Below are 22,637 nucleotides of genomic sequence, written 5' to 3' on the forward strand. Positions count from 1 at the left end.
TACTTAATTTTGCTGGGACTGGGACTCTGAATGTTGCACCGCGTACCGGGTGACAGTGACCGGGTCGGATCGTGTACACGTGGACCTGTAGTTTAAGCTCCCTATATTAGGGTGGATTCTTATGAAACTCTTGGGCTTCCGCGTGGCAGTCATCGGTGTTACCTACATTATTAAAATTGTTGGACCACTACATTAATTGAGATTTGAGGGTGGTAGTGGGTCGGATCAGACCTAGAATCAGGTCCATCCGATCCGATAACTATCTTATTTTGATAACTTAATAAAAAGGATCGATTTTGGATCAATCAAGTCTCAAATATTTTACATCAATTGGATTTGATCTGGTCGAAATCCAATCCAAATGCCGTCGAATCTAATTTGGTGATTTAAGTATTGCCAATAGATAAGAACTTAGATCCATCAAGTCTTGGAGTGACATTTTATTCGATTCGAAAATCAGATCAATCTCGGATTGACCCTGATCCATTGACGATCCTAATTCTACTATAATAATGATGTTATTTGAATTGTTTTTTTTTATTAAAGGGTTGGAATCGGTACACTTGTTGAAAATGAATTCGTATATGCACTCGCAATCTTAATAGTGTAACAATGAAATACAACAGTCAAGATATATTTTAAGGATATGTGATGGATTCTCGAGATTGTTTCAACTGTTTCCCTTTCCACAAGTCTATTGAACCTAAAATCTCGTGTACTACTAATTTACTAAGAATTTAATATGAATCATGTTTTATTTTTTTTTTTGTTAATATATATATATATATGGGGACGGTTCAGCAGTCCTAAAGTTTACCAAGTTTGGTGTCTAACATTTTTCAAGATATGGGTTAGAAGCTTTGGAATGAGCTGATTTTTTGTGAGGATGATCTCTATGATGAGGAGATTATCCTCACAAAAAATCAGACTATTCCAAAACTTCTAACCCCATCAAAAGTGATTTACAAAAATTGGACGGTCCATGATTCTTCAACTTGTAAACTAGACTTAGAAGTTTCAAAATGAGCTGATTTTTTGTGGGGATGATCTCTTCACCGTAGAGATCATCCTCACAAAAAACCAGCCTATTACAAAACTTCTAACCCCATCAAAAGTGATTTACAAAAAATGTTTGACACCAAACTTGGCAAACTTTAGGGCTGCCGAACTGTTCCCTATATCGTAGAGATCATCCTCACAAAAAATCAGCCTATTACAAAATTTCTAACTCCGTCAAAAGTGATTTACAAAAAATGTTTGGCACCAAACTTGGAAACTTTAGGACTGCCGAACCGCTCCCTATATATATATATATATATGGTTAGGTTCAAATGACAACCATTTCAACACACATATAGACAACGTGTTTTGTCTTATATGGGCAAAAATATTTGGAATGGGCTGATTTTTTGTGAGGATGATCTCTGTGGTGAGGAGATCATCCTTGCCAAAAATCAGCTCATTATGAAACTTCTAAACCGTCCAATTTTTGTTGAAAAATTATAGACCGTCCAATTTTTGTAAATCAATTTTGATGGGGTTACAAGTTTTGGAATGGGATGATTTTTTGCCAGGATGATCCCCTCATCACAGAGATCATCCTCACAAAAAATCAGCCCATTCCAAACATTTTTGCCCATATAAGACAAACACGTTGTCTATATGTGTGTCGCAATGTGTGTCGCAGGAACCCGACTCTATATATATATATATATATATATACACTAGAGTTTGTCCGTGCCCACATGCACAAGCATCTTCTTTGAAATTAAGTGGATAGAAGAGGAAGGCAATAAAATTGGAGAGATATTATTATTAGAAAAGTAAGAGAAATTGAAAGACAATAAATTTGAAGACCTATTATTGAAAAGAATAATTATAAACCGACTTCCCTCTTACTCTCTTGACTTGACATGTGCATAGAACCATAGATTTTCCTTGGAATAGACAACCACACATCCCCATAAAATATGTGCAATTATGTATCCCGAGAAAATTTATGATTCTATACAAATATCATGTCAGGAGAGTAAAGAGGAATATGTGAGAGAGGGAGGGGGAGGGGGTTTAAAAAAATCACGACTGTATTGAAAAAGGAAGAGAAGTGAAAAGATAATATATAAAAAAATAATGATTTTCTAACTCCCCCCTCCCTTCTCTCCCTTTCACATACTCTCACATGGCATGTGTTAAAATCATAATTTTCATCGGGATACATAATTACACATCTTCATAAATATGTGTAATTGTGTATCCCGAAGAAATCTATGATTTTAGAATTATTTTTTTCCTCTATTGTCTTTCCTTTTTCTAATTTATTATGTTGAAGTCTCATTTATCTAGTCCAATAGCCCATTCCTTGTTACACACATTCCGTGAACATGTTTTTTTCTTTTTTGATAATCTAGTATTTAATTTCATAAAATATATTTGAACTTTTGTACTTCTCATTTAAATAATTTCTTTAATTTTATTCTATTATTATTATTATTTTGATGGGAAGCCACTACCTTAAAAAGTTCCTTTGCAATGCATCAAGTCCATCAATAATAGTACTCGTCGTCTCCTCCACTTTATCAAGATGGTACTAATTTCATTGATTACATCTCCATTAATTTCTATATCTTTACGTTTTTATTAAACCTAATTATTAATGTGGTCCCTTATAAGATATTGGTTACCCATCAAGCTAAACATGATTAAATCTCAAAATAGATATCCCCCAACTTACCGATAAAAAAAAAACTCTCGATATAGATAGAAATAAAAATAAATAAGTGAAGATTGTACAAAATATATAAATATATGATGAGTTAATATATATATATAACCCTAGATCTGCACTCACATGGCAAAACTCAATCGACTACCCTGATGTGACAACTTCAGGATTCGTAGATCTGCATTTCTCGGGACACACAGTAGCACTTTCCCATAAAAAGTGTATCTCGAGGGAACCATGTATCACGAGAGCACAAATCTAAGATTCCCAAACTTGTCACGTCAGGTAGTCGATTGAGTATGCCACGTGAGGTAGTCAGATTATCACTACTCTATATATATATATATATATGGTTGTGTTTGATTCAAATGTCTTTAAATCTGTTATGTCTTCTTTGTTTTCTACTTATAGTGAGTAAGAACCTTTTCTATTGCACATATAACCAATCATCTAATCTATTGGGGTTAGTCTTACATTTTCATCATCACCTTTCACTAGTAAATTTATCATTTTTATTTTTTTTCACTCGACCATTTCAATATCCTCATCTCTGCTACACTCAATGCAGATCTGTGAAATTATAATCCTTTATGTAATTTTGAAGTTATTGGTCAGAAAATAATGTTTAGTATCATTAAAAGGTGGCCCAACATTTTCAATGGTCCAATAGTCCTTTTCTTAAAGGAAAAAAAGTTTGAAGCCTCACCAAAATACTTATATGGACATATGTTCATGTACCCAAGACATCTCTTAACATCCTGGTCGATAAGTTTATCGAAATTTACAAAATAAACTTTAATGTTTCAATAAATTAGCTTAATGTTTTGCAAAATTCACTTAATGAACCCCGCCTTTTTAATATTTTCTATAATGTTATATATCTAATTTCATAATTATTAATTTTTACTAAAACAATTAGATATTCCGCAATTCGTTATATAATTCCTTTGTGAACCTACATTCAACTCAATGGCGTAATTCATCAATTTGTTTGTACTAAGGGCAGTAAATGATAATTGTTTTCGAAAAAAAAAAAAAAACTTATAATTTGTATTAATTTTTATGTGCAACTAGTTTGAAAGAGCCCTTCATTTTTAGTGTATTTATCTTACATATGCTGACCTTTTCAAATGAAATTAGCCGATCCAAAATCCTAACCCAAGTCCAGTCCATCTAAAGGTTGGGCCGGTTCAAATGCCCTCATCTTCAACTTCTGGTAAAAAATCCTCGACTTTTCTTCCAAAATTTGTTATTTTATTGCTCTTCAACATTTAATGTAAACTATTTTCAATATATTCAACTTCATTTTCGATTACACTTTTAACCTCGTTTAATTCCCTTGTTGAAAACCCTTAAATTTTCTGCCCAAAATTCCATCTTCTTCTACGTCCCTAAAAATCCTAGCTTGTCCATGAGGTCCTTGTGTTACTAGACCCGATTCATATTTAGGGCCATTCATAGGTTGCGAGGCCCATCAACATCACAGAAATAGAAGTATTTGAAGCAGATGCAATTATTGTTTGGTGGGATTTTATTGGAAAATAATTTTATTTTTATTTTTATTTTTTTGATATATTGATAATTATATTTATATTAGATGTTTTGACATTTTTTTCATCATTTAATTAATATCTTAATTATAAGCATTGTGGGGGATATTTTAGCCCATTAATTAAATAAATCATTATTGTCCAAAAATTATATATGTTTTAAGTTTCATAAAAATTGGGTCTGAGTTTCTTATCACTTTTAGCCATTTTCAGCTTTCTATAAAAGTTGGAAACACTTCTCAAATGTTTACAAAACGATAATTTGGATTTAAAAAAAAAATTCTTTTGAGCACTAAAAACACGAAAAAGTGCTTCCAAAATGCAAACACAAACGAATGCTAAGAATTTGCACCCATTCGATTGGGTTGGGCCGGGTTGTAAATTTTCCTTGATGCTAATTGGGTCGACATTACCTAGCTAAACCTGACCATTAGTCCAAGCCCGCTCCATATAATGGTTAGGTTGGGTTGGGTCAGGTAATATAAGGAGACATCTCTACCCAATCCCAACCCATAAGTGTTCAGGCCAATTTTCATGTCATACCCAAGAATTTGCACCCGATCGATTGGGTTGGACCGGATCGTAAATTTTCCTTGATGCTAATTGGATTGACATAACCTAGCCAAACCTGACCATTAGTCCAAGCCCGCTCCATCTAATGGTCAGGTTGGGTTGGGCCAGGCAATATATGTAGACATCTCAACCCGATCCCACATAAGTGTTCAGGCCTATTTTCAAGTCATACCGGCTTGAAAATTTACTTATATATTATAAACGTACATATAATTTATTATATGTAAAATTTTCGGATCGGTCTGGGCCGTTTGACAAGCCTAGCTACCAAGTTACTCCAATCCTAAACATGAATTGGGTCTAGCCTGTCCCGGAGAACCAAACGAGCCTAATAGTACTACCAAACCCGATCCACAGCAGACCTGAACAAAACCTGGTCCATTGATAGTCTTGGTTTCATCTATTTTCAACTAATCCAAGAAGTGAAAAATGCACAAAACTATCTTACTAAAGTGAAACACTAGTCAGTTTTATAGGTAAAATAAAGTGAAACACTTTCCTTACTAACATAGTAAGACTTTAAGCCTTACTGAGAGTCGTTTTGCAAATAGATTACCACATCAGCAATCCAACACCACAGCCCTCCAAATTTCATTGAAAAACTCAAATACAAAAACAAAACAAAAAAATAAAAAATAATTTTCTTTTGAATTTGATCCAAGATTTTGAAAATTGACAGCTACCGAACTTTCACCTAACTCCCAAACTTAGAATTAAAATTCAAAGGGTGAAAAATAACTTTATTTTGTAATTTCTTTTTTAAGTTCATAGAATTTTTTCCTTTACAACCCTGAAGCATTGGATCATGTTAGAGGTGAAGCCAGGATTTTCTTTTAATGGGGACAAACTTATAATTAATTGGAGGGGGAGGGGGCAAAAATTGGAGGAAGATGAGGGAGTGGGAGCAACAGAGTCAAATGGGACATGTCAATAGTTCAAAATGTAAGGGTATCTCAAATTTAAGCATAAATTCAAGGATATCTAAAATGCCCAAAAAAGTTGAGTGGGGGTAATTTCCCCCAATGTATCCTTACTAGCTCCGCCCCTAATCCTGTGTTTCGATGCCAGACGTGAGCCCAATGACCCTTTGTAAGGCTAGCCAAACTTTAAAATAGTCTAAGTAAGTATTTCATCCTTACTAGTCACTAAGGGCTCTTGGGCAAATCTTGTGGCATCCAAAAACATGTTCCAATGCTTTAGGGTTGTAGAGGACAAAATTCTATACATTTTGAAAAAAAAAAAATTATTATTGAATTTTAATTTTAAGTTTGAGAATTATGTGAAAGTTCGAGCAGTAATCCATTTTTAAAACCTTGGATCAAATTCAAAAGATATGTCTTTTTTTTTTTAATGAAATTTAGACGCTGTAGTATCGGATTGCTGATGTGTAATCCATTTGAGCAAAATAATCCTTAGTAAGATTTAAAATCTTACTATATTAGTAACGAGAGTGTTTCAGAAGGGAGCAGGTCCTCTCTAATCCTTGTTTTCCTATGAGTCGTGATGAATGCAGGTGGTCTTGTTACGGGATTAGGTACGAGGCTGACGTGGTAAAAGCATAGAATCATACGTCGTTTTCATCAGGATACACAGGAAAAATAAGTACAATTTTGTGCCTTTGCCACCGTCATTATTCTTTTTCTATAGCTCTCTATAGCTAATGTTATGGGTTCAGGGTGTGTGTGCCACATCATCAAGACCATCGCATCCCATTTTCAAACAATTGATCTGAGTAATATATAAGTTTTTCTTTTATATATTTTTTTTCAAATCTAATTTAAATCATGAGCACAAGAGGTTTGAGTTGTTTTTATTTTTAATTTTTAATTTTTTTTTTTTATTATATAAATTTTAAGTTTTGTAGATTATAGAACTACATAAAAAATGGTCGACAGAGGATCCACTCCCGTTTCGCAGAATAAAACTAATCCAATAAACCATCTTCTCTACCAAAACAGGAAAAAAAAATTTGATTACATCATCCATCATCTCTATCTATAAGTGAGACAAATCTTACTTATCATTTGTTTAATCTTCCACTTATGACTCATCCTGCACTGCTTAGATCTTTTTTTTTTTTTATAAGCTTATTTATGTATGTTTATAATTAATTAAAGTTTTTCTTATTTAAGGTGCATTAGTAGAATCCCAGTCACAAAATCTATATTATACATGGATTGCAAACATTTAAATCAATAAAAAATAATTATTTGAAATGAAAGACAAAATATGTGATTAACTTGACAGAGATTTTACTAATTCATAAGATTTTTTGAAAATATTGAATGAGTCAACTTGCATCTCAAGTAAATTAATGTGATGGACGATTCACATTGACCATCTTGCCCAGATTGGGATGACTCATTCGGGTCATCTTGATCTTGGACGAGTTTAAACTACAGGTACGAATGGCATACAGGCATGCAACACATCCTTGGCTATATTATACAATTACCATACCCTCTTTGTATTGTCGAAAAAATTCATCATCATTATAATTTTAGAGGAATTAAAATAATTTTTTCTCATGATTTAACTGGGGGACCATGGCGATGGGTTGCTGTGGTAGTCCTCCCCGAGATTAGTCGTGGTGCGCGCAAGTTTGCCCGAACATTCGCTTAGCAAAAAAAAAAAACTATGTAGTAAATTATATGCGGTTTGTACGTAATTGATGTGGTAAAGGCACAGAACCACAGATCTTTTTCCTTGTGTAACTCGAAGATATGTGCCCTTGCCACATCAGCCATGTACATACCGTATCCATTCTCACGACTCAAAAAACTAACACAGAAACTTATGTAAAAGGAGACTTTGTATATGAATAACTATTATATTTTGTGTACATCATGATTAATACTTAAAATATTTGAGTTTCTAAGAATATATTATTAAATTTTTCTGACAATTTTCAATTTAGAATGGATATATTTGGACAAGAGGAAAACTTATATTGTCACACGCACTATTACCTATATTAGTTAGTGAGATTTAACAATATTTGCAACCTTGAGGGTTGGCTCAACGACAATTTTGGACCGATGAGTGATTAATACCCATAGGTCGTGAGTTTAATACCTAATATGAGTATTAATTCCTCAGGGGCCACCTGCGAGGGTGCACCCTCACATACCTGGTGCCTGTGATGTGTGGGCATTGCACTTATCCCGGGACAAGACCATAGTTTATGGACTGAGCATAGACCAAATACTAGTTCAATATGTTATCTATAGGGATACCCGATTATAAATAATAAAAAAATTGCATATTAAAAGAAAATAAAAAATACATGATAATACATATTCATTTGAGTTTTTTCAAGTAGTATATGAGAGAGAAAGGGAAAGAGAAAAAGAGAAGTGAAGGCACAGTGAGTAATATTTTTCATATTCATGTTTTTCTTTTCTTCTAACATCTATATAATAAATTACTATGGTGGACTTCCCTCAATACTTATTCCTCATAAAGAGTAGTTCATATTCAATCTCACACATCTTTCAAAGAATAATTTCAACCCTGTTTTCTTTTCTCTCTTCCTTTTTCAAGAATATCCCTAACTTTATTTTTCCTAATCTACCTCTTTTTCAATAATACCCTTCAAACTTTATTCTCTTTCCTTTTATCCCCTTTTAATTTTCTTATAATGCCCCTCCAACACTATTGTCTTTTGCCCTTCTACTTTTTTTTCAATAATACCCCTACAACTTCATTATCTTTTATTTTTTACAGTCTTAACTGTAAAGAGAATGATGCACATGTTAACTCTAGTTTTTTTTTTACTAACTAATGGGCTAGAATAATATTTTGGAAGCAAATCTTATGCTACGACCCTCCATGATATTGAGTTGACTTATTGGAACCATCTCATTTCGAATGAAACAATTTGTTTAACTCAATTAATATGTTTATATTTAAATAATTATAATTTGTATTATTTCGATAGATAATAAAAGATGTTAGACAACAAAATCATTTTTTATATCGATAATAATTTATTATTATTATTATTTAAATAAAATGCAATGAACACACACAACCATGTTTTTACTAACTCTTTTCGCATTTTCACAAGAACGAACCATCTTGAATCTCGAACGACATGACTTGCCTGAATCATCTAATTTTTTACACGAATTTTTAAAACATGATTACAAGTTACAAAATAAAATAGAGTCGTGATTTTTAGACCCCCCCCCCCCCTCTGACATATGCCCTTTGACGTGGCATGACTAGAAGCATAGATTTCCTCCCTCCCTATGGTTCTAGTACATGCAGGCACGAAGCAAATAAACCCTCAAATTTTTTAACATGTGAAACACCCTTAGAATTGAGTTATAATATGTGATTCCCCATACTTAAAATTGATGACTTGCCCCTTGACTTTGTTGCCCACCTCACCGTGCAATGTTTGTTTTTACGTTTAACTAAATTTGGAATGAAAATTTTAATTGTATTTGAACTTTTCTTGTATGGAATTTTTGCTGTATTTGATATTATCAACTATGTTTGTAGTAGTGTGAGTTATGGGTGAGGTGCTTTAGGTCTTGTAGTGTGTAATTGATAATCTTATGTTAAGCAAAGAAGATTCTAGCTGCTTATAATCTTGATTTTGGGTTCCCTAGTTGCCTCCAATATGACTATGTTAGTGACAAGCATCATTAGTATTTTCCTATCGTCCTCTTTTGGAACTTATGAATTTCAAGGTATTATATAACATTGTTTTTAGAATACAACTCATCATTTATCTTAAATGGTTCTACTGCAGGGCACTTTCTTAGGAAACAAAACTCCTAAACTATTGTGACACCAAATAGTGCCCTGTTAGTACATCTGAGCTGTTTAATAATTTTATTTTCAGTAACATTATTTGGCTTGGAGATTTAAATTATTAGCTTTCATCCCATTGTGGAGACACACACAAGTTTCTGAAGAAGCATGATTGGCAAGTGCTTCTAGATAAAGACCAGGTAAGAGATCTCTCTTGAGCAACCACCTGATACAGTAGACAACAAAACTATAATATTTCACACAATGAATTTGAAGGACCAAATTTGTTGTTTTCATTACTAGGAAAATTTTAATGTGATATTCCTTGAAATGCCCTATTGGACATTCTTTTGACCCACCAATAAGTAGAACATTTCTAAACTATTCCTTTGTTGTAAGAATTATAAACAAAATTTTGTTGCTTAATTAATGATATATAGACATTAGATATGAGTATCCCAAAAATATATAATTAAATTAAGGTCTATGAATAAATTAATAAAAGTCTTGAGGATTTTTAGGAAAGTAGAATATTGGCTATGGCATATCAAAATAACTAGTTCTTATACTAGTGGGTTATGGTTGCTTATACTCGTTCTTCATTAGTGGAGGACTGCTCGATTATAACTAATCAAGTTAGCCTAGAATTGGTTTTCTATCGACTTGTTTTTCAATTTGCTATTAATATTCGTAAATATACAGTTCTTGAAGATCTTGATAGTATTTTGCCTTCATATAATATTTCTTATTTTTTAATATTTATGAATAAAGTCTAGCTATGTTCTTCTATTACTTTGGGTTGATATCACGATGTACCAAACCTTTTTCGTGTAGGTACGAGAGCGCTATTAGGATTTCCTTGAGAACAGTGGCAATGTAGGGGAAATCTAAATCTTGAGAAAAATAAGATGACACGATAGAGTGGAGAGAGCCAGAAGAGATCAAAGGCATCATGACCATTTGCTTCTAATTATATTTTATTTCTAAGCAATTATATGACGTAATTTCATTTGTAAGTGCCCAATTGTTTCAAATAGAGCGTGTTTAGTAATAGAATTTCAATATATAATATGAATTTTGAGTTGTTTAGTTTAATTTGGAGCTTGTTTTATGAGATATATATATATATATATATATATATATATATATATATTTTCTGAATTTTTTATTATTAGTATTTCTTTTATTGTGATTGGTGAATTAGAGGATTGTTCTATTGTTTGTTAAACCTCCATATTTGACAACCTTACTCTATGGATTTTGTTTTTGTTTTATTGAAACTTGTTCTTTAATAATTTGATAGTTCAAGGCCGTCAAAAAAAAAAAAAAAATTCTACAAGAAAATATTTGACGAGATGGTCCGTCAAATTTATCAAAATTTGACTGGCTAAGACCGTCAAATATGGGTTTTTTTCATATAGTGTTTCACCTTGTTGTAATACAACAACCCGCTCATTTTAATGTTAATAACCCTTTGAAAGGCCCCTCCATTTTTAATGTTATTAAGTTAAAATAAGTTTATGGAGTTGTATTTTATATATATATGAGTGGATCATGGGATATAAGTAAAAACAATAACTTTTTAAAACATGAATTAGAAATTTTGGATTGAACTGATTTTTTCTGAGGATGATTTTATTTTTTGTAAGAATGATCTTTATGTTGAGAAGATCATCCCCACAAAAAATCAGTCCCATCTAAAACTTTTAAATTTGATCAAAAATGATTTATAAATTAATAATAAAAAATATATGATCCACATTTTAAATCACTTTTGATGGGATTAAAAATTTCAGATTAACCTGATTTTTTAATTATAGAGATTAATTTTACAAAAAATCAACTCAATCAAAAACTTCTAACTTATATTTAAAAAAATTATTATTATTACATTATTTTTTCATATATCCCATGATTCACCCTACTTTTATATATATATATATATGGGAAATGTTCAGCAACAAACATTTTGACAAACATTTTGGCAAAACATTTTTCAAAATATGGGTTAGAGGTTTTGGAATGGGCTGATTTTTGGTGAGGATGATCTCTACGGTGAGGAGATCATCATCACCAAAAATCAGCCCATTCCAAAACCTCTTACCCATCAAAAATGGCTTACAAAAAATGGACGGTCCACGATTTCCCAACTTGTAAACATGGGGTTAGAAGTTTTGGAATGGGCTGATTTTTGATGAGGATGATCTCCTCACCATAGAGATCATGCTCATCAAAAATCAGCCCATTCCAAAACCTCTAACCCATGTTTTGAAAAATGTTTTGCCAAAATGTTTGCTGCTGAAAGGGACCCTATATATATATATATATATATAGGGAAATGTTCAGCAACAAACATTTTGACAAACATTTTGGCAAAACATTTTTGAAAATATGGGTTACAGGTTTTGGAATGGGCTGATTTTTGGTGAGGATGATCTCTACAGGGAATAGATCATCATCACCAAAAATCAGCCCATTCCAAAACTTCTAACCCATCAAAAATGGTTTACAAAAAATGGACGGTTCACAATTTTTCAACCTGTTAACATGGGGCTAGAAGTTTTGGAATGGGCTGATTTTTGATGAGGATGATCTCCTCACCGTAGAGATCATCCTCACCAAAAATCAGCCCATTCCAAAACCTATAACCCATGTTTTGAAAAATGTTTTGCCAAAATGTTTGTCAAAATGTTTGTTGCTGAAAGGGACCCATATATATATATATATATATATTAATTATTTGTCCATTTCAATCGTTAAATATAATTTGCCCTTGGATAAATATCCTGACACCACCTCAGATTACATGTCATGTTAAGAGGCACGTGTCAGATGAGATGTCAGAAAATCATTATTCAATTAAATAACATAACTCCTTTTTCTCCACTTATGTAGTGGAGCAGTTGAGAAGAAACCTTCTTTTGAAATTTATAAAGGTTACAGAATCTAATACGTCTTGTTTACGTCATAATTTCACAATTGTGTAAGGACAAGTGGATAAGAAGGTACCAATCATCACGCACTTTCAAATTGTACCATCTCCTTTGGCCATAATTGGTTTGGACTCGTCCTCGAACGCTACTAACTCTGAAAACTGACCCAAGATTTACTTCAAAATTATTGGATGACAACCAACCCCTCTTGTTGTAACTCATTAAAACCGATTTTAATTGGCAGATAACCATTCTCAAGGATTTTGGTTGGTAAACCGAATCTTATTCCTTCATTCGTGACGTAGTGGTATGTGTGAAAGAATTCATCCATTCTTGACAAAGTTGTATTATGTGTGAAAGGAATTATGGAATAAAGAAAATAATTACTTAAAAACTGAAATTTTATTAAAGATATATATGAAAAAGTGATCCAACTTTTGACAAATTTATGATTCCGGCTTAATATTCATTTTAATTCAGAGGTTTTTAAAGTGATTATTTTGTAAGGGTTTAAAGTGATAATTTTATTTTAAATCTGCAAAATTGTCATTTCGTTATGAATTTTTTTATTTTTTAACGAAAACGTGATGATTCATGTTTTGATAATTAAAATGAACAATGAGCTCACAAAATAATAAGTCACCCATGTTATTATAAAACCTAAAAAATCATAATTTCTAAGTTTAAATAGACTCTAGACTTGTAATTTGACTCAATATTCTTCACATATTTATCCAAATAGTAAAATCTACTAGAAATTGAATACTATTTAAAAATATTTAAAAAAAAATCTAATTTGACGTAAACCCTTTTGCTAGCTAATTTTAGGATTACCAATAATATCCTTTTAAACAATGTGGGACTTGAAATAACCCTAAAATTGATAATAAAAAAAAAAAAAGAAAAAAATAATGCATTTTCAATAAATTTGAGTTTTGATTCAGGAAATGACTTTTTTTGGACCTTGAAATGTATGTTAATCTACATAAGCAATTATCATAACATAGTACTTACTGAGATGAATCTGTCAATAGGCAATAAAACTCATTTTGAAACCTGAATCAAAAGTTATGGTTGATTGAGGTTTTACACCTTTTAAAAAAAAAATCATTTTGGTTTTGATGCCTAAGATATAGTTCCATGGCTTGTTCTACATTAAGAAATAAATAAAAATAGGTTTAATTTTGGTAAGGTTCTACCTTGATGTAAGAGCCCATTTAAGCTATCCCCCGTGTAAGCATTTCTTGATAATTTTCTAATGAATCTTAAATTGCACTCATTTTCATAACAACTAATGAAAAATGATATAAATGGTCTCATATGTAATCTCCACTCAACCCAAAGTCGCTTGATTTATCTCTTTAAAATGATTTCATCTTCAAGATCTTCAACTTCTATGCTCATCTTTAATCCACCATTCATTCTCATCATAATATCTTATAGAAAATGCTTGATTTTTCTACTCAAAAGTTTATTACTTTCTACTTCTCTAAAAATTCAATATTTTTCTTAAGATTTGAGATTTTTATTTTTATTTTTTTAAATGCTCGTAAAATACTTTATAAACAATAAAAAAACAAAGAAGAAAAAGTTAAAGTTGGCTAATTTCAAAAAATATTATAGATTCTTGACTATAGATTGAAGATAAGGACATACCCTTCGACTTTTTGGTGATTATTTGGATACCCAAATACCATCATCGCAGATTGAATGTTTTTTTACACTAGAAATCAGTTTAAGCGGTGGTTCGAGTCATATCATTGATTATCAAATAATAAATAAATAAATTTTAAATTAATGATGAAATTCTTCAAATTTTTTTATATGCTTGAATCGATCCAAAGATGATAATTTTGTTTATGTGGCCCTCACCCACCTCCCTAAATCAGGATCTATTTGATTGCAAGGTAACCTCCAATATAAATCAAAGAATGCGAACCAAGAGAAATTAAGAGAGAACAAATTCTAAAGGCTTCGTTACTTTTGTAGTTTTCTTTCTATATGTAGAATGGTCATCACAAATACATATTACATACTTGTCTAATAATACAAAAAACTTGTCTAGCCATATATGTTGCTCGTCTTCTTGGTCTCTTGAGGCCACACCACAATTACTGAGTTGTGTGAGGTCATGGGTTCGAGCCCATTTGTGGGCAGTACCAGCAGCAGTGGTAACAACAACAACAGTAGTAGTTGCTGCGACATGACCCACCACAAGTGCTGTAGATGGAGATGGGTTCACTTCTCTCTCTTCTCAACATCAACATTTCTCTTCTTTCTCGTCTCTTTCCTCGTCTTTGCTTCCATTGCTTCTCTCTACGTTTGGATCACTTTCTCTCCTTACGAACGCCCACCTTTATCATCTTTAGGCTGTCAAGAAGACAGCGAGGGTTCATGGTCCATCGGTGTTTTCTACGGAGATTCTCCATTTTCTTTGAAACCCATCGAATCTGTAAATCTTCTTTTTTTCCCCTTAATTTTCATTTTTTTAAATAAATAAAATTGGGTCTTGTTCTTGTGGTTTAAATTTTAATTGATTGATATTTTGGATTGGAATTTAAACAGAGGAATGTGTGGAAGGATGAGAGCGCGGCATGGCCAGTTGCGAACCCAGTTGTTACTTGTGCTTCTGTTTCGGATGCTGGATTCCCTAGTAATTTTGTTGCAGATCCTTTTCTTTATGTTCAGGTACATCTTTTAATTAATTTTTAGTTAATTTAACTGATTAATTAGTTGTTTTTCAAATTCGTTTTGATTTTTTAGTTCGTGTCATTGTTGGAACTTGGAACTACTTATGAATGTTTCTAGCGTTTAAATTGCCAAGAATGATATTTTGTACACTATTTTTAATTATGATATTTTAATTTATAGATTAATAATTTTTTGAACTGCATTGTTATCATCAAGATATATTTTCGGAACCTAGATCTCCGAGCCTCTTAGAGCACCCGACTAATCCTAGGGGCAGGCAATAAGTAATGTCTGGGATAAATCCCCTAGGGTGGCTCCTGTAGAAGATATAGCTGTTTGTCCGTCCTTGCAGAAGGGTTGGAGGATGAAAAGATGTTCTCCCTACTTGTGGTGTACATTTCGTGCATAATTTGTTTGGGATCAGAAGCATGGTTTTAAGCCTTGGAAAAACGTTTCATCTCATTCATGATCAGAAAGAAGAATAGGAGGAAAAGGGGTTTACCTCGGTCTTCTCGTTTTGTCTCGTTCATAAAAGATGCTGAGCGGACTTGGGTGAGTCATCTTGGTCTTGGATGATTTTTAAAACCATGATCAAAATCCACCATACAGAGGAGGAGATCAACAAATTTTCTGATCCAACGATTTTATGGAACAATCTAATTATGTTCTTTTCTGTCTTACGGCTTGTGGTCTAAAAACAATTATATTTGATTTTTTATTTATTTATGGGTAAGTTGAATCTCAGTTGTTTTGCAATGTGTCAAACCAACTGAGTTATGGGTCTAAGTCCAACAAGTCTATTTGTTGGATGATTAGGATTAGGATCATCTGCCGTGGTCAATTTTTCTTTAGTTGGGACTCACAAAATGGTGGTTTCTGATTCTCCTGCATGTTTACAGTGTGTACAATACAGATGGGGTAGGGAAATGAGGAGGAATTTATATGGTTGGTACACTATTATTCCTCTCTTCTATTTAACGAGTGATGAAGCTGGTGAATCAAGCAGCCATCAATGGGTCATTGTTAAAGGACTTCCTTTGGAGAACATACTAAGTGTTTTTACCATATTGTTTTATTGCCCTTGTAGAAAACCAATGGGCAGATTGAATCTAACTTTCTTTCGGGTTTTCTAAATCCTCTTCTCATGCTTAAGCATAACCATTTAGGTTTTGTTTGTTTAGTTCATTTTAATGTTGAAACTTTAAATCACTAACTTTGGATGCTGTTGGCCATGTTAATGGACTTGTGGATTTCTTGGCTTCAAATTATTTGCTCCGCTTTGAATAATCGAAATTTTAACACCACATTTTTTGGTAAGATTCAGTTACTTCCTTGTTTGAGGTGATTCATAGTGCGTAGTGCAGCCATTGAAGAATTATTGCTTGGGTCTTTCAAAGAATACATTATCAAACAAAAAGCACTAGAACATGCAAGAGGATGCTCAGTATATCTGATCGTTAAAATCGTCCAACTATAAAATGTAGGCAAGAGTTAGCATTTGAAACAATCTTGTAACTTTTTTGTCTTTACAACTTTTAGTGGTCTGAGCTCATAAAAAGGCAAACCCTTTCTTTGCTAAACCAGTGGACTAGGAATTGACTAGTAAGAGTATACTTCTAAGTTTCCTCAGCTTCTGAGGCAATTTCATCTTTGGATAGAAAAATATATGCCCATCACATTGAATAAGCTTGGGCAATCAAACTTCTTCAAAGAATTATTAGTTAAGTATCATCGACCAAACTTTTTTGCTTTTTGGTAAGCTGAGATACAATTTTCATGCTGAAATTGCAACAGTCTTCTCCAATTTAGTTATGGCAGCCAACTCTGCTTAACAGTCAACAATTACACTTGTTCTCTCAGCCATCCTCTATTCATTTTATGAAGGTGGTTTGTTTGGGTTACAATGATATTTTATCTCTTTGTTTTTTCTGCCTTCCATTTTATATATTGATGGCTGATACTCATTTTATAGCCTCAAGATGCCCGATCCTTAATTTTGAAACCTGTGCACATGTACCGAAACTTTGCTTCAACTCTTGACAACAAAACCACTTCAATGGAGAGTGGATATACTGTATATTTATTGGTGATAATTTCAACCCACTTGAGGTCGTTTCTTATTAACTAAATAAACACAGGTTTTTGCTCTAGTCCAGAAACCTGTCAAAAATCTTCTCCAATTTGATTTCTAGGAGAACGATGGTATAGCAGAATTAGTGGTAACTTATGCCTATTATATGTAAGGCTTACAGGCAAGGCCATACATGTTGTTGGAGTTAGGAATTTGCATTAATATAATACCAAATCATTATATAATTATTCCTCAATTGATCAAAAGTTGTTTGATATTTATTAGCTTAACCCTTATCCGTTAGGAATTTAATTTTGCGGTCTTCTCAATGGACTTTCTAATGCTTTATACAACAACTAATACCGGCATTATGATCCAGGGGAATGCAATTTATTTGTTTTATGAAACAAAGAACTCTGTCACTTTGCAAGGAGACATTGGTGTTGCGAGGAGTATTGATAAAGGTGCAACATGGCAGCAATTGGGCATTGCTTTAGATGAAGAGTGGCATCTCTCTTATCCATATGTTTTTGATTACCATGGCCAAGTAATAATCGACTTATCTGATTTATTTTTATCCTTTGCTTGGCTATTTTAGAGTAGGACTTCTCTTGAAGCCTAAAGTTTGTTGGATAGCTTATTCAAGTTCATCTTTTTTGTTTGTCATGGTTTCGACAGGTATACATGATGCCTGAGAGCTGTGAGAAAGGGGAAGTCCGTCTCTATAAAGCAATTAATTTTCCCTTGCAATGGACACTAGATAAGGTTATCTTGAAGAAGCCCCTTGTAGATTCTGTCATCATGAACTATAATGGTAATTACTGGCTCTTCGGTTCAGATCACAGTGGTTTTGGTGCCAAGAAAAATGGGCAATTAGAGATCTGGTATGGTACCTCCCCGCTGGGACCCTGGAAACCACACAAGAAAAACCCTGTTTATAACACTCATAAGAGTGTGGGAGCTCGAAATGGAGGCAGGCCATTTATTTACAACGGAAATCTCTACCGTGTGGGTCAAGATTGTGGTGAAACATATGGGCGGCGAGTGCGTGCTTTCAAGGTTGAGGTTCTTACCAAAGACGACTACAAGGAAGTTGAAGTCCCACTAGGTATAGAAGAGTCTCAAAAGGGTCGGAATGCTTGGAATGGTGCTCGCTACCATCATCTAGACGTGCAAAAGCTTAGCTCCGGTGATTGGGTTGGGGTGATGGATGGAGATCAGGTTCCGTCTGGTGACGCTATTCATAGATTCATTCTAGGTTCCATTGCTCTAGCCACCATGGCTGCCTTAATTTTACTAGCAGGACTATTGTTAGGAGCCGTGAAGTGTATTTCATTACCCCTCGTGTGGTGCCCCCACGGTTTGGGAAAGAGAAATGACGCCTTCTCAGTGTGGGAACGCCCACATTCGTGGTCGTCCAAGTTGAGGCGGTTTTGTATCCGATTGTACCGGACAAGTTCGTTCATTAGAGGTCAGATGAAGCCCAACACCTGTGCTGGAAGGTTGGTTCTCACTTTAATATTTGTAGTAGGGGTAGCACTGGTGTGCACGGGTGTTAGATATATTTATGGCGGTAATGGTGCAGATGAAGCTTACCCATGGAGGGGTCACTATTCTAAGTTCACATTACTAACAATGACTTATGAAGCGAGGCTGTGGAATTTGAAAATGTACGTGAAGCATTACTCAAGGTGTTCGTCGGTGGGAGAGATTGTTGTGGTATGGAATGAAGGTAGGCCTCCTGAACTAACTGACTTGGATTCCGTGGTGCCGGTTAGGATAAGATTGGAGAAGCAGAACTCACTGAACAATCGGTTCAAGGTGGACCCTTTGATAGAGAACCGGGCTGTTCTTGAGCTTGACGATGACATCATGATGACATGTGATGATGTTGAACGAGGGTTCAAAGTATGGAGGGAGCACCCCAATAGAATAGTTGGGTTCTACCCACGACTTATAGATGGGAATCCGTTGAAGTACAGGGATGAGAAGTATGCTCGTTCTCGTAGAGGGTATAACATGATATTGACTGGGGCTGCATTCATTGACAGTACGGTGGCATTTGAACGGTATTGGAGTGAGGAAGCCAAGGAGGGTAGGGAAGTGGTGGACAAATACTTTAACTGTGAGGATGTGCTTCTGAATTTCTTGTATGCAAATGCAAGCTCATCAAGGACAGTGGAGTATGTGAAGCCTGTGTGGGCGATTGACACATCAAAGTTGTCTGGTGTAGCGATCAGTCGGAATACACAAATGCATTACAGGAAAAGAAGTGACTGCCTTCTCAAGTTCTCGGAGATGTACGGGAGTCTAGCCAGTCGGAAATGTGAATTTGATGGTAGGAAGGATGGTTGGGATGTATAGAAGAAGGATTTTAAAGAACAGGATTTCAATGACCACCCCTCTCCATCTGGTTTTATTTACTTTTTTGCTAATTTTTTAAACTGTAACCTCTTTGTGTATCCATTGAGTATTGAGTCGTGCTGGAGTGACCTCAGTGGGGGACACCTTGACGTGGTGGCACACGCATGTCCATAGATGCGTTTTACTTGTATCTTGGAGAAAATGCATCTGCAGGCATTCGCGCTCCACCACATCAAGATGTCTCCGTGCGTCCCCCACTGAGGCACTCCAGCATTAATCTTGTAGATTTGTTTTGGGAGCATCAATACTCTTATCAATCATGTACATTGTTATAATTTTTGTCTTTCGTTCTTTATTTTATTTTATTTTTTGTGAATAAATACTCAGAAATGTTACCAAGAAAATAGCTATAAAATGAAGTGGAAAACTTGTAGGAGATACCCAGAAAATGTTACCAACATTGCAAATATATTTGAGTTTATTTAGATTTTATTACATACTTAGAAATCCCAGATCTTGATAAGAAGTTATTTTCAATATCTCACTTCCTAATTGTATTACTCCCAGATCTTGATAAGAAGTTATCTTAACTGCCCTATCTGAATTATTTCTTCATTGTATTTGTCCAACTTCTATGATATAAATAATGTCTCACTCATCAACCTTTTAAGGTTCTGTCTTTTTTAGTTTTATTATTATTATTATTATTTTTTGCAATTCAAACCATAGTTTTAGAACTCAAAAACTTGACCTGGATGTCAAGTTAGTTGAGTCTAGTCGAAAACTTGTGGACTGACTTATATGAGTCATGGAAAAATATATTTAATAAATAGAGTTGGATTTATAGATCAAGGATTGAGAGTCTCCTTGCTTTGGGTGTCTCTGCACCACAACCTCTTCGACACTCAAGTTACATTGAATAAGAAAAATGACAGAGTACACGTGTAGGTAGAAAATATTGTGTACCTTTGCTGTGTGGAATGACCCTATTTATCAAGAATGGGTGATCATAATCAGATATTGTTCTGTGATTTGATCTTATCTACATTAGTGATTTCCTGATTTGAACTTATCCTTGTTTTATGATTTATTTTCTCAAATCCTATGTGAAGTAGAAACTAATTTATGAAATATTCCATATCTCTGATTTTTCTGTATTCGACATGATCTGCATCTTGAGACAATGTCCTTACTTTAAATGTAAAAGGGAGGACTCAAGCCACTTGTACTCCACTTACTCTTATTATAAAGGAGTCTCATATATATTTTCACATGCTTTCTAGACCTCAATCTTCCTAATAGACTAATAGAAAAGATCTAAATACCATTCTCCTCAACTTCAAGCCAAAGTCCCTGATTTTTCTTCCCAAAATTGATCATCTTCAAATTCTTCAATATCCATTGTGTAATTTTTTGATCTACACAATCATTTCTTCAATTCTTATCTTCAAACTAATACTAACCTCTTTAAAGAAAATTTTAGATTTTTTAATGCAAAATCATAAATTATTCTACCTAAAATTATACATTATTTTCTACTCAAATGCATTCATATTCAAGCTCTTCAAATTTTACTGTAAATTAATTTCAATCTATTCAACCTTATTTCCAGTCCATCATTTTCTATATTCCTTTAACCTTTGTACAAAATCCTAGATTTTTTCTATCTAAAATTCTATCATTTTATATTTACGTAAAAATCTCATTTGGATTGAGTTTTGAAGGTAGAATTTAATCAAATCTTAAGGTTCAAGATGATGGTTAAAGTTTTTATTAAAAGAAGTTGTAGATAACTGGTTGTGATAAGAAAAATCAAGGGTTTTAGGTAGTTGTTTTTTTTTTTAATCGGTAAGCTGGGGTTGAATGGGAACCAACCCCTCCCCCTGTTATTTATAAAAATGGAAGATCATACAAACGAGTAAATAAGGCATTACAATCGTAACTTTTAGCTAGTTGTTGAAGAAGAGTGCTTTTGGGTCATATTTTCTATTAGTCTATTAAGAAGATTGAGGATAATGGAGGCATGTCATTAGGTTCAAAATGTTGGGGCATCTCTACCATCACCAAAACATGAAGGCATGTCCACTTTGGAAGTCCGTATCGTGGAAGTTAAAATAAAAAATAAATAAAAAAATTCTAAGATCTATATTTGCATCTCAAAAAAGGGAAATAGTAGATTTTAAATATTTTTTTATCATTATAAAAAAGGTTAATTAATATTATTCATATAATATTTTTATAGATGAAGAAGGCCTTGTTTCTCATTTCAAACTTTTGCTTTAGGCCTCAACTTCTATTGAGTTGGCCCTGGCTGCTCGGATCTCTATGCCATGACCTGATCCCAAGGTGACATGTCGTGTCATCCTAAGCCATCAAAATTCACCTCTCCACAAACAGTCTTTTGTGATATTCAATTTCTTAATTCTTAGGGATTCATCAAGATAATACGAGATAAAATTATAGATACCCAATCCCTAAACAAGGATGGCAAGAAATCCTATATATCAACCATTTCTTCCTTCCTTTTATGTTGATCGCGGGGGGGGGGGGGGGGGGGGGCCAAAAGTGACAATTGATGTGTTTCTCAGCTCTTTGTGAAGTTTGCCCTACCTATGTTGCATCTCATAGGTATAATCCCTTTTAAGAAAAGATTTAAGAATATGTCTTCCACTGCCTCGGTTTACTGGCCAAGCCATTTGCCATTTTAGCCGTCTTAGCTTGGCATCCATCCCTATCTGAGAGGGGGGAGGAGGTTAGTTAACAAAACTATTTTATATAGGATAATGTTGAAGTGAGCTCGCTCTCATATTACACTTGCATCCTGATGTGAAAGTATATAGGAACCTGTGAAAAAACATATATGGTTCTTATACACTTTCACATCAGGATGTGCGATATGAGATACAATCATGAGGTCACTCCAACACAACTCTTTTATATATGCAGACTTTTGCTCGAGAAGTAAAATT

The 22,637-nt window shown here is 33.6% G+C and overlaps 1 protein-coding gene across 1 annotated transcript; it reads left to right on the forward strand.

Annotated features, from left to right (window-relative positions):
• Positions 1 to 14,561: 14,561 nt before the first annotated feature.
• Positions 14,562 to 20,149, forward strand: LOC147385932 (glucosamine inositolphosphorylceramide transferase 1-like). The gene is made up of 4 exons (XM_086423887.1): positions 14,562 to 14,994; positions 15,108 to 15,230; positions 17,684 to 17,851; positions 17,983 to 20,149. Exons 1-4 carry the CDS (start codon positions 14,674 to 14,676, stop codon positions 19,666 to 19,668), a joined length of 2,298 nt encoding a protein of 765 aa, XP_086280013.1. The 5' UTR covers positions 14,562 to 14,673; the 3' UTR covers positions 19,669 to 20,149.
• The last annotated feature ends 2,488 nt before the right edge of the window (positions 20,150 to 22,637 follow it).

This window comes from Akebia trifoliata, chromosome 14 (assembly GCF_017979445.1).
Source record: "Akebia trifoliata isolate Shusen 1 chromosome 14, ASM1797944v1, whole genome shotgun sequence".
In the NCBI taxonomy this organism is placed as follows: Eukaryota; Viridiplantae; Streptophyta; class Magnoliopsida; order Ranunculales; family Lardizabalaceae; genus Akebia; species Akebia trifoliata.

Excerpts from the sequence above, each read along its gene's own strand:
- LOC147385932 (XM_086423887.1), top strand. The coding sequence starts at position 14,674 with ATGGGTTCGAGCCCATTTGTGGGCAGTACCAGCAGCAGTGGTAACAAC. Across the intron at positions 14,995-15,107 it reads CTTTGAAACCCATCGAATCT|AGGAATGTGTGGAAGGATGA; the intron begins GTAAATCTTCTT and ends GAATTTAAACAG. Across the intron at positions 17,852-17,982 it reads TTTTTGATTACCATGGCCAA|GTATACATGATGCCTGAGAG; the intron begins GTAATAATCGAC and ends TGGTTTCGACAG.